This window comes from Solanum tuberosum, unplaced genomic scaffold (genome assembly GCF_000226075.1).
Source record: "Solanum tuberosum cultivar DM 1-3 516 R44 unplaced genomic scaffold, SolTub_3.0 scf00018, whole genome shotgun sequence".
Taxonomy (NCBI): Eukaryota; Viridiplantae; Streptophyta; class Magnoliopsida; order Solanales; family Solanaceae; genus Solanum; species Solanum tuberosum.
In genome coordinates this window covers 59,907-73,327 of record NW_006238944.1, presented here as the reverse complement: position 1 = coordinate 73,327, position 13,421 = coordinate 59,907, and the positions used below count along the sequence as shown (strand labels likewise).

The 13,421-nt window shown below is 34.3% G+C and overlaps 1 protein-coding gene across 1 annotated transcript; it reads right to left on the bottom strand.

The window, feature by feature from the left end:
* Window positions 1–7,611: 7,611 nt before the first annotated feature.
* On the bottom strand, window positions 7,612–8,382 carry LOC107058266 (uncharacterized). The gene has a single exon (XM_015303772.1). The coding sequence runs from the start codon at window positions 8,380–8,382 to the stop codon at window positions 7,612–7,614; it is 771 nt and encodes a 256-aa protein (XP_015159258.1).
* Between the last annotated feature and the right edge of the window lie 5,039 nt (window positions 8,383–13,421).

Genomic DNA, 13,421 nt, shown 5'->3' with positions numbered 1-13,421 from the left:
CAGACCAACTAAAACAAAAGTCCCTCTAGTGTTTGGTTGGTAAGCAAATATTATTTCAAGAGCGTTTATATGTTATTTAACAAAATGTTATGGAGATGGGTAGGAATGGAGAGTGACGGTTAAGGGTGGTGCGGGTGGAATGGTCAAGGAGTGAGGGTTGGGGATGGCGTATATACAATAAATTAAACTTGGATTATGATGACTTATGCAACTTGTTTTCCCTACTTTCTTAGAGAAATCATTTCCCTCCCTTTTAAGGAGCTTGGTTTCCTAGAAAAAAAAGTATATTTTACATACATTTTAATCAACCATATATAGATAAATTGAAAAATATTTTCTGGAAGTGAGTCTTCTTAACATCTTCATCCAAGCTACACAGAGTGCGAATATTATTTCATCCATGTATGATATTCTTCTATATCTTGATCGGGTTCGTGTTTGACCTTATTCAATGGCGGAATAAATATTTTCAGTAGATCGGGTTCAAAATATAAAAAAGTAAATACATAAAAAAGTCAAATAAATTTAACACCTACTATGTATAAGGAAAAAAATAAACTCTTAACCCTAAATGTCGCATTGTTTCAAATAAATATCACAAAATCATTTCATGAAATTTATTTTACTCTTATTTCTTCAAATGTCATAATTTTTTCAGTGTTAGGAATCTTTTTGACATTTCCATTAATGTTGGCAAACACAAGTGATACTTGTTGACGATTTTTATCAAATGTCACCAATTTATCTAGTTGCGACATGAAAATATTTTTTTATCTAGTATATATCTTACTGTATGAAGCTGGACAAACTTGACATTAACTACTATTTACTGACGGTGAACAAAAAAATTATACCCTATGTTTATTTTTAGAAATACTTAATTCTTTTAATTTAATTATTATATTAAAAAACTACCATCTTTTCGATTTAAAAATAGATGGTTTATTTTTTTTTAAAATTGAAAATTGACATTTTTGTCACTACATCAAAAATGATCTTTAGCGGCAATTAATTAATGACAATAGCTCAATTGCTGCTAAATATGTATTTTTAACGACAATTAACACTATTTGTATATGTCCCTAAAGCCTTTAGCGACATTGATCGAATCTAATGACACTTAACTAATGCCGGTAAAGACTTTAACACTCTTTATTAATGTGTCTATTTATTGCCGCTAAAAGTTGTTTTTGGTGTAGTAAGTGAGTGATCAATTTATTAAGATGACAATTATTTATCCTCAAATATCTCAAGTGAAAAAATAACAAATATGACAACAAGATTGTTCTTCTCCTAGCTAGTTCCATAAAAAAATAATATTGTCCGACAATTATCTACCTTAACCCAATTACATAATAATTCAAGGATATAATTGAAAAGAAGTTTTTGGGAAAAGGGTCTGAAAAATACTCCAACTTTGGCCGAAATTGCTGTTACGATACCAAACTTTATGGAGGACCTTTTACCCCCCTGCACTATTTAATAGTGTATTTTAAAGTTATATATGTGCCCACGTGGACACGTTACTATTTATAATTATGCAATATTTATGATGTCCACGTGGGCACATATATACCTTTAAAATACACTATTAAATAGTGCAGGGGGTAAAAAACTCCTTTCCAAAGTTTGGTATCGTAACAACAATTTCGGCCAAAGTTCGGATATATTTCAGACCTTTTTCCCGAATTTTTTTTATAGAGTTTAAATCCAAATACAAGATGAGATGGAAAACAATGAACCAAACACTTGATAAAAATAAACCCTACATTACTAATTTCTGTATTACTAATTCCTACGTTATTAATCTTTGTACTAAACTACCCCTTATAGGTAGGGGATGACATTCTAGTGTATGAAACAGTTCATTACTCAACTAAATGGAATGACATTTCATTGTAAGAAACGTTGCATTACTTAGTTAGGCGATGTAATTTGGTGAAATAGGGTTAATTACACTATAACAAAAATATTTTTTAGCGGCAATAAATATACATATTAACAAAGAGGGTTAAAGTCTTTACCTGTATTAGTTAATTGTCATTGGATCTAATGTCGCTAAATACTTTAAAGACATTTACAAAGAGTGCTAATTACCGCTAAAAATATATTCTTAATAACAATTAAGCTATTATCATTAATTAATTATCGCTAAAGATCAATGTTAATTAGGCATGACATCTGCACTCTTCATCTTCCCATCCCATTTTAATCATCATAATTGCTTTCTATATTTATTTATTTATTTATTTTGGTTTTCCACCCGTGCACTCTTCATCTTCCCATCCCATTTTCATCATCATAATTGCTTTCTATATTTTTCTTGGTTTCTCACTCGGTGTCTGAAGTCCACATTGAAGCTCCGACTAAATTTGGATCCCGAATTGTAGGGCCCATTCGGAGATGACGCTCACAATAAGATTTTTTCCATACCCAAGGCTCGAACCCGAGACCTCTGGTTAAGGGTGAAACACTCTTACCAGTGCACCACAACCCATGTTGGTACTTTCTATATTTTGTTTATATTGAACTTTGGACAATGCATCAAATCTGAACAAAAAGTAGAAGTTTTTCTTAATTCTGCTTGCATAATCCCCTACTTCGTTTTCTGAAATTATCATCATTAAATATGGTTCGTAAACCTAAGGTGTGGGAGGTTTGGCTAGACTCCTCTCATGTAACATATAAATAGAAATACTTACAAAAATTAAAGGGGGAGTAACAAGCCAAAAATGTATATCCTCATAGCTGTATTCGACTGTCCTCAACAATTTATTTTGCGGTTTTGAAGGTTGGATTTTTGTCCCCCTCCTTTTTTGTAATTTTCAATGAGGATGAATAGTCAATGACAGAAACTGAGAGACCCAAAATTCATAAATTGAAAAAAAAACTAATGAGCCGAAAAACTAATCTAAAGATAAATGAAGTTGCCTATACAAATTCCTTTCCATAACTACAAACATTGACTAGCTAAGAAAAAAAAATTCATTTATCAAGTTGAAACAATTTCTTTGCCTCTGTTGAAAGACCTTGAACAGTAATAAAATGTACTATTTAGAAGTCAACACTTGATTGGCTTCTCTAAAATAGTTATTAGAATTTGGAGTCACGTTGAAGTCCCAATAGGAGAATTAAGGATTTTTCAGATAGGAGATCAGAGCGTTTTTCCTTGGAGATGGAAAATTCGTCCACCTAGTTTTTTCAATTTGCAAATTCTTCCTCAGTAAGTTAAAACAATGAAATTGGCTGATATTATGACAATACTAGGTAGTATGTATATATCATTATGCGAGAAGTTGATCGTTGAAATGATAAGGTTTAAGGTTACGTTCAACAAAAGCTTTTCTTCATTCATAACTTGTACAAAAGGCACATGTTAAAATCAACACATTGTGATGCCAGACAATTAAATTCCTCCATTGATGAACATCAAGTTCATATGAGAAAGGAAGAAGAAAGTTCTGGAAGAGCTAAATGGAAAAGAAACTGTTTCATTGAATGAAAAATTAAGTAGTGTGATTGTTACATGTGACTCTGTATATATAGATACACGAATTGTAAACTAGCTAACCAACTTATGCAAAATCTGACTTTCTGTAACCAACTCTAACTAACTAACTCTGTGAAGCAGTAACAGTGCTAACTAACTCTGTGAACTTTAACTAACTAACTTATATTTCATCACCCCCCCGCAAGTTGGAGGTAAGTGAGTTTACAGACAACTTGGTTAAAAGTGTAGTATGTTTAACTCCAGTCAAAGCCTTTGTAAAAATATCTACCAACTGTGAATCAGTGGAAATGTGGTGAAGTGTGATCAGGCCTTGTTGAAGTTTGTCCCTAACAAAATGGCAATCGATCTCTATATGTTTTGTCCTTTCATGAAAAACTGGATTCTTGGCAATGTGTACTGCAGCTTGACTATCACAGAAAACTTGTATTGGTAAGGAGCAATGCACACACAATTCATTCAGTAACCTTTCAAACCATACCAGCTCTCCTACTACCTGTCTCACAGCTCTGTATTCTGCAGAGGATAAATAAACTGTGGCTTGTTTCTTAGACTTCCAACTGATAGGACTATCACCTATAAGCACTAGATAACCACTAACTGACTTCCTTGAATCAGGACAAGCAGCCCAGTCTGAGTCACAATAGGCACTAACAGTAAGGTCAGGTTTGTTTGAAATGAAGATTCCTATTGTATGATCTTGTCTCAAGTATCGAAGAACATGATAACCTGCTTTCAAGTGTGGTTCTCTGGGTGTTTGCATAAATTGGCTGAGATGCTGCACACTATAAGCTATATCCATCCTAGTATTTGTAAGAAAGTTAAGTTTCCTATCAACTTCCTGTAATAGGTAGGATCAGACAATAGCTTCCCATCTGTGGCCTTTTTTTCAGTACAATTAAGGGGTGAGGCTGCAAACTTTACAGTCGAAAGAATCAAACTCCTTCAAGAGGTCAGTGGTGAACTTCCTTTGTGAAATGAGAACTCCATCAGGCCTGTACAATATTTCTAACCCCAAAAAGTAGTGTAGTCTACCTAGATCCTTTATTTTGAACTGATCATGCAAAAAGGATTTCAAAGAATTGATTTCCTCCAAATCAGTTCCAGTTAAGATCACATCATCTACATATATGGAAACAAACACCAAAGAAGCTCCCTTCCTCTTATAAAATAGTGAATAGTCACTATCTGAATGTATGTATCCTTTTGAACAAAGACTGCTGGCTAATTTTTCATACCATTGTCTACTAGCTTGTTTCAAACCATATAATGATTTCTTCAGTCTGCACACGATACGTGGACTGTCCACTGCAAGACTTGGTGGCAATGTCATATATACTTCCTCATTCAAGTCACCATGAAGGAAAGCATTATTAACATCCAATTGATACAAATTCCATCTCTTCTTGACAGCCAATGTGATAAGGGTCCTAACAGTGGTCATCTTAACCACAGGAGAAAAAGTCTCATTATAGTCTATACCAGCTTGTTGAGTATACCCATTAACTACTAGCCTTGCCTTGAACCTCTCTACACTACCATCTGCCTTGTGTTTGATTTTGTATACCCATTTACAGCCAATAACACTCTTCCCTTTGGGTAGGAGGACCAGTTCCCAAGTATTGTTTGGATACAATGCTTCAAATTCTTGTGTCATTGCCTTCTGCCGGTAGGATACAAGATTGCTTCTTCATAGGAAGAAGGTTCACAGTCTTGTGATATATTTTCAATCAACTGCTGACTATCAGAACATAAAGAGGTGAAACAAACACTATCATGGTTGGACACAAAAGAAGTGAGGGACTTATGTGGGCTGGAGGTACTTGTAGTGGAAAGTAGGTTAGGTAGAGTGTAATTATATTCTTTCAAATAGGTGGGAGTATGAAGTGGTCTAGTTGTTCTTCTAAGGGTAGGTACAACATCACAAGATGGAACAGGTGCAGACATGGATTGTGTGGTGGTTAATGATGAATGGGTATTCTGTCCTGCAGGTGAGGTTGTGTTTTCTGCAGTATCATTGATTACCTGATTAGTGGGGACTTCATGTGATATGTTAAAGTCCAGTAATTCATCATTAGAAAGCATGCTTGTTGAATATGGAGTGTAAGTAGAAGTGTTGGAGTGATGGATCAAAAACTTTAAAACAGAAGAAAAACTAGAACCATCAGGAGCAAGTACAAAAGGAAACACAGACTCATGGAAAATAACATCTCTAGATACATGGACTCTTTTGGTAGCTAAATCTAAGACCTTGTAACCTTTTGTATTGAAAGGATAACCAACAAAAATATGTGGTGTTGCCCTTGGTTCAAACTTGTCCTTGTGGGCTTTTAAGGTAGTGGAAAAACATAGGCATCCAAAACTTCTAAGATGAGAGTACGTAGGTGGTGTATGGTACAATAGTTCATAGGGAGTTTTATTCTGTAAAGGTTTAGAAGGCAATCTGTTAATAAGGTATGTGGCTGTTAATACACACTCTCCCAAGTACCTCATGGGCAATTTAGACTAAAATAAGAGGGCTCTTGTTGTCTCAAGGAGGTATTTGTGTTTTCTTTCAACTATGCCATTTTGTTGAGGTGTATATGGACAAGATTTCTGGTGTATTATTCCCTTTTCTTGGAAAAAATGAGTGGCCTCAGTAGAGGTGAATTCCAGACCATTATCAGACCTGATGGTCTTCAATTTGGTCTGGAATTGATTTTCCACAAGACATATGAAAGCCTTGATTGTTTGTAGAGCATTACTTTTGCACCTCAGCAGTTGTGTCCAAGTTGATCTAGTGAAATCATCTACCATGGTTAAGAAATAGTGATAACCATCATGAGTAGGAATGTGGTATGGTCCCCATAGGTCAATGTGAAGTAACTCAAAAACTTTACTAGTGATAGTTGTGCTGTCTGGGAATGGCATTCTAGGTTGTCTAGCCATGGGGCATATGGCACAAGTGAAAGGTTGTTTAGTAGAGAAAGGAACATGTATAGTTGGGATTCTTTTCATTTTTACAAAAGGTACATGACCTAGTCTAGCATGCCATATGAGTTCATCTGTAAGAGAGTTATCAGACTTAACAATAAAAGAAGAACAATCAGTAAGATGACATGAAGAAGAACCAGGTTTGGGACAATCATCTTTATTATCAACAGGACAATGTCTTACAGTAGATGATGTTGAAAACTCATTACACTTTACTAAAGAGGGAACAAAAGTACAATGACTGGAAATGACATGAGGTCCTTTGCTCTTAGTAGAAGATGAACAACAGTTGTGGCACTTTGAACATAGGAAATAGAGGCCATTCTTGGCTCTACCAAGTTCCAGAGGGCTCTTCAGAGAAGGGCCCTGCAGTAAACAAGAAAAACTGTTAAAGCTTACCACACCTTTGAGTTGAATGCTAGACAATGAACTGATATTAGATTAAACTTGAAACTTGGAACAAAAAGCACTTTCTGTAGAGTTAAAACTGGACTTAAACAGACATCACCAATCTCAGTCACTTTAACTTTGTAACCATTAGGTAGACTGATAAGGAAAAGATATGGTAATGGTCTAATGATTGTGAGAGTGTTTTTATTGTAGGTCATGTGATGTGATGCTCCCGAGTCTATGATCCAAGAGTCAGCAGTTAATTTTACACATCTACAAGAAAGATCACCTATCTCAGTAATGGAAGAGTAACAAGGAAGTATACTTGCCAGATTCACAGCTCCACTTAGCATGTTGTCTGAGTTAGGAGCTCCATCGTCCAACCTGCAGGGACTACCCAAAAGATTGAGCAGTTGTTCATACTGATCTTTGGACAAGTTCAAAGGCATTTGTTTCCTCAACTCAGGGTCCTCTTCACAGTGGTTCCTATCATTCTTAGAGGTGCACATATTTGCTGCAGAACCAGCACTCTTCCCTTGGAAAACTTCGAGTTGGATGGATATCCATGAAGTTTGTAGCATCTTTCTCTTGTGTGACTTGTTCTCATGCAGAAATCACAAAACAAGGAACTCCTGCTGGTGCTAGAATTACCTCTAAAACACATTTGTGTTATTCAAATTCCCAGAGACTCCTATGCTCCCTTTAGAGGAATTGTAGTTTGTTCTGGGGCCTCCCTTAGATCATGTACTACTGGCAAGAGCATTCAATGAAGTTGAGTCCAAAGCTGTGTGGTTGTGAGGTCTTACTTCCCTCTGTTTTTCCTCTTGAGACAAAATGGCAAAAACTTGTGCCATACTAGGCAGGGTACTTATCATGAGAATGTTTCCTCTGATGACAGTGTACATTTCATTCAGTCCCATCAAGAAATATATGATTCTTCTATCTTGTTCAGCTTTGACCAACCTTATCTTACCACCACAAGTGCAAACACAACTACATTGAGAGCTTACATCGACAATGCTCATATCTTCCCAAAGTTTCTTCATCTTTGTGTAGTATCCAGTAACATCCAAGGTGCCTTGGACAAGATCATTTATCTCCTTTTGAAGCTGGTACAGCTTACAGCCATTAGTCTGATCATACCTTTCTTCCAATTCATCCCACAATTCCTGTGCATTGTTAACGTACTGCAGACTATCCCTTAGATCTGGTGACAAGGAATTCAAAATCCAAGAGGTTACCATATCATCACACCTCTCCCACTGCTGGAAGCTAGGATTATCTGGATTTGGTTTTACAACTTTCCCATTGATAAAACCTGTCTTGCTCTTAACTGACAAGGCCCTAAGAACAGCTCTCCTCCAAGATCTATAACCAGTACCATCGAAAACTCCAGGCAATAGAGATGAACTTGCATTCTCGGAAGGGTGTAGATAGAAAGGACTAGGAATCTTAATCCTAACCATGGATGTAGAACCACTTGGAATTGGATCAACTTGTTGATCAACCATATCGAAAAGTGATCGAGAAAAAATTCAATTTGAGGAACAACAACTGAAACTCAAAATTGAAACAGCAAAAAAAAACTCGAAAAAAAAACTCTTTGAGAATTGAAGCTCACAGATTGTTGTAGATGCGGAAAGGAAACATGATCTATGCCCTGTGCTCTGATACCATGTTAAAATCAACACATTGTGATGCCAGACAATTAAATTCCTCCATTGATGAACATCAAGTTCATATGAGAAAGGAAGAAGAAAGTTCTGGAAGAAGCTAAAATGGAAAAGAAACTGTTTCATTGAATGAAAAATTAAGTAGTGTGATTGTTACATGTGACTCTGTATATATAGATACACGAATTGTAAACTAGCTAACCAACTTATGCAAAATCTGACTTTCTATAACCAACGCTAACTAACTAACTTTGTGAAGCAGTAACAGTGCTAACTAACTCTGTGAACTTTAACTAACTAACTTATATTTCATCAGCACACACATATATATCTACATAAGCTTTTCAAAAGTTAATAGAGGGACATATATACTTATCCAATCATTATTGTACTTTTTTATGAGACATATTTCATAAAACAATGACGACCATTCATTTACAAACTAAACAAAATATTGAATTTTTTCTTGCTAAACTAGAAACTATATAGAAAAATCTCATCTTCTACACTTGGCTTCCTTGAGATCTTTCTTAGATACTTCGGTCAGTTAAGTCCTTAGAACATCAAACAAAGAGCATTGGTGTTCATTGCAGCTCAAATTAGCATATTTCAAATATTATAATATCATTGGTCATGATGTTTGCAATATGCTAATCTGCGTTGCAATGAACAAGTTTAACTTTCTCGTCCTTCTCTATTTGCTTAATAGCGTGAAACTTCACATTTATATGTTTTCTATGATCGCCATGTTGGACTAGATTTTTTGCCATAAATATTGTTGACTTATTGTCAACCTTAATGACACTAACTTCAATGTGATGTTTTTTTCTAGATCACTTAAGGGCCGTTTGGTATAGTGTATTAAGGAAATAGTTCATGTATTATGCATTATGATATTATTTAGTACTATGTTTGGTAGAAATTTTGGGCCTATGTATAATTAATACATGTATTAGCTATATACCCTATGGTGTTGAGTGTATAACTAATACCTTTTATGGTTTTAGTAGTACATATGATTTAATACGATGAGATTAATATATGTAAATTAAAAAATACCCCTCAAATTCTTTAAATCATTTTGTTTATATGCTTTATATTTTATATTTGTACTAGTAAAGGTATTTAAATAAATTAGCTTACACATTTTATTATTTAGAGAGAGTTGTCTGTTGCTAAATAAATTCAATACAAATCAATACAATATTTGAAATGTGGGTTGTTTAACATTTACTAATTGAAAAAGGAAATTATGACCACATGACGATTGTGATTTTAATTGAATGTATATTTGTTGATATATATGTGGTTTTCTGATTATTTGTATTTTGACCAATTTATAAAATTGTGTACATATTAAAACTATAACTTGCAATTTTTATGTGTAGACGTAGATGATTTATTCGATTTTACTATTGTTTACCGTCTTTTAGATTTTAAAAGTAGATGATCTATCTTTTTTTAAATTAAAAATTTACGTTTTGTGAGTGATCAATTCATTAAGATGACAATTATTTATCCCCAAATAATTCAAGTTAGAAAATAACAAACATGACGACAAAATTGTTCTTCTCCCATCTAGTTAGAAGGCCACAAAAAATAATATTGTCTTGAAATTATCTACCTTGACTCAATTACATGAAATAGAAAATCACATAATAATTCAAGAGTATAATTGGAAATAATCTTTTTGTAGAGTTTTAAACCAAACACAAGATTAGATGAGAAACAATGAACCAAACACTTGATATAAAGTAATCCTTCATTATTAATTCTTGCATTACTAATCCCTGCATTACTAATCTTTGTGTTACTAATTGTATGTTATTAATCTTTATACCAAACGACCCTTTAGAATATTACTTAACCATAGAGCCTGATTAGTTACACCAACAATGGTAATGTATTCGACCTCTGTGGACGATTTAATTACCGGTTCTTGCTTCTTTGAATTTAATGAGAAAATGCATGAACCAAGTGTAGGAGCATATCCAAAAGTGATTTGCATATCATCAATATTCCTATCCAATCACTATTTAAATATCACATTAGTTTACCCTGCTCATCATTTTAAAATCAAATACAATAATCAGCAGTTTCCCTGTATGCCTCGATGTTTGTTTAGCAACAATAAAATAAACTTGACTTGGAGCATGTATAAAACTCGATAAAAGACTTGTTGTGAACAAGATATTGTGTCTTGTTGTTGTCAAATATAGCAAACTACCAATTAGACTTCTATAAACTGTTTAATCAACTCTATCACCTCCTTTTGGCTTTAAAATCTTTTCATTGTGAACCAGTGGAATCGATACAGACTTACACTCTCCATTTTGAACCTTTTACGAATATCACATGCATTTTTCCTCAGAGAAATGAATATATCATTACTAGCTTGATGAATATTCTCATAAAGTAACTCATTTCACCCAAATTTGACATATCAAATTTGGCCTCCATTTCTCGGTTAAACTAATTCATCATAACATCATTACTACTTGTAAATAGAAGACCATCAACATTGAGTGACACCATAATCAGATCTCCTCCATTAGCCCTTTACATCTGTAAAGTGACTTTATTTTTACTTTTTTTGAAGCCACAATGAATCAGATGAGCATCAATCTTACTGTACTAGGCTCGAGAAAGCCTTCTGTAATCCATACAATGCCTTATGTAGTCTATAGACTATATCCTCCATTCCTGCAACTTGAAAGTCATCTGGTTAGTCGACATAAATTTCCTGCAATTATTCATTTAAGAATGCCAATTTCACATTTATTTAATACAACTTCTGATTTTATTGAGTTGTTAAATCAAATAGAAGCTTTATTGTTTCATATCTTGCAACAGGTGCAAATGTGTCTACATAATTCAAACCTGCCTTTCAAAACAAGCCTTGATTTGAATTAATAAACTAAACCATCTAGATTAAGTTTGGTTCGATAAATCCGTCTCACCCCTATTACATTTCTGTATTTGGTTTTATCAATCATCATTCAACTGTCATTCTTCTTTATAATACCAGTCTCCTCATTCATAGTTTAATCCACACTTCATGTCTTGATGTTTCATAATAGGTGTTGGTTCCAAGAAAGCAACATTACATCTTTCATATATCTCAGAATGGGACTTTGTTTTCACAATTGGAAAATCAAGTAAGGATTCTCCGTCTAATTCTTCATCTTCTTTGAGACTTTTAGAATGAAATGATTGTGTTGCAAGCAACAGACGCAAGTTCTGAAAACCTACATTTTCTTTCTCAATTCGCTCCTTATCCATATTCTAATAAGCATGCTTATCCACTACTACATCTCTTCTAATGGAAATAGGTTTTGTTTGCAAGTTGAAAACTCTATATCCCTTGGCTTTTGATAAATAACCAATAAAGATCCCTGATTCATCTTGGGGTTCAAGTTTTCTTCTTTTAATTGAAGGAACATGAAACAAATTAAATCGACCCAAACATATTTTTAAGTGCTTGGAAGATGGTCTTATTCTACTTCATGCCTCAATATGAATATTTTCATCAACAACTTTTGTTGACAACCTATTTAACAAATACTTTGAAGTCTAAAAAAATTCTTCCAGAAGCTATGCAGTAGTTTTTTTTAAAAATAAAATAAACATCTAGCCATTTCAACAATAGTCTTGTTATTCCTCTACGAAACTCCATTTTGTTCATATGAATAGCTTACTGTCAGCTTGTGATCAATCCCCATATATTCACAATTCTTATTGAAATTATTTGAAGTGTATTTACCACTATTGTCTGACCTCAGAGTTGATAAAGCTCAAATCACTCCTCAAAACTAATCAAAAGAGTGAACAGTCGTAGTCAATAAAAATTCAATAAAGAGTCGGGATCGAATTCCATAGAGAATGGTATATCGTGGAGAATTCCTATCAAGAAATTTGTATTTTAGATTCCTCATTTGCAATAGTAAGAACAAGTGGGTGGATACTTCTACCAAGTTTATATAAAGCTTTGGTTATCAATTATCGCAATTTAATCTAAAATGTCGAAGAGTTCAAGAGTTAACAAGCAATCTAAGGTGCGAGGATTGGAAATTGATGTCAGATAGGGATAATTGTGCTGCTCTATAGTGATGAATATTCATGAATAGACTAAGTCATCTTCATTGACGCTAGTCATCTTTCGATCTCAAAGCATCTATGCATAGAATTTCCTTTTAGTCTAATCTGAATGCCATTCTAAACAGCCCAATACTTTACTCTATTCTCTATTTCAAGAACAGGGAAAATAGATCTGATCCATAATTTCTATTTTCAAGCAAGTTACAGACGTCAAATCTAAATTGCTAGTATCATACTAATTACCTACTCCAATCAATATCTTTCGAGCATCAACCAAAGATCAGAAGTAGGAATTAAGTTTGCAACCTTAACTCATAAATTAACCCCATTCTAATTAGACAAAATTCATGTATGAACAAAAGCAAAACAGAGCATAGCACAATACCCACTATATTAAATCAACACCCACTCCTATAATTGCTGTAACACCCCAGATTTGAGAAAAGGGAAAATAACAGTTTTTGAGAAGTTACAGGTGCCAATCACGGAGGCTAACCACGACCCGTGGATAGGAGCATAGACCGTAGGTGAGGTCCGTGGACTGGTCACCCAGAGGCCATGAACCATGGCCTGACAAACGGATCATCGGTCAGACCACGGTCTGTGGTTAGGGGTCTGTAGGTTAGGGGCCCAGTTCCACCTCTCTGAAGCTAGACGACGGACCAATAGGACGGACCATCGTTCAGACCACAATTCATCAGTCAAGGTCCGTAGGTCGTGGGTCGATAATTAGCTTAGGGGTAGTTGGGTATTTTCCTGATTATTTTATCCCAAAACTA

Coding starts and splice junctions, on each gene's coding strand:
- LOC107058266 (XM_015303772.1), bottom strand. CDS start 8,382: ATGGTTGATCAACAAGTTGATCCAATTCCAAGTGGTTCTACATCCATG.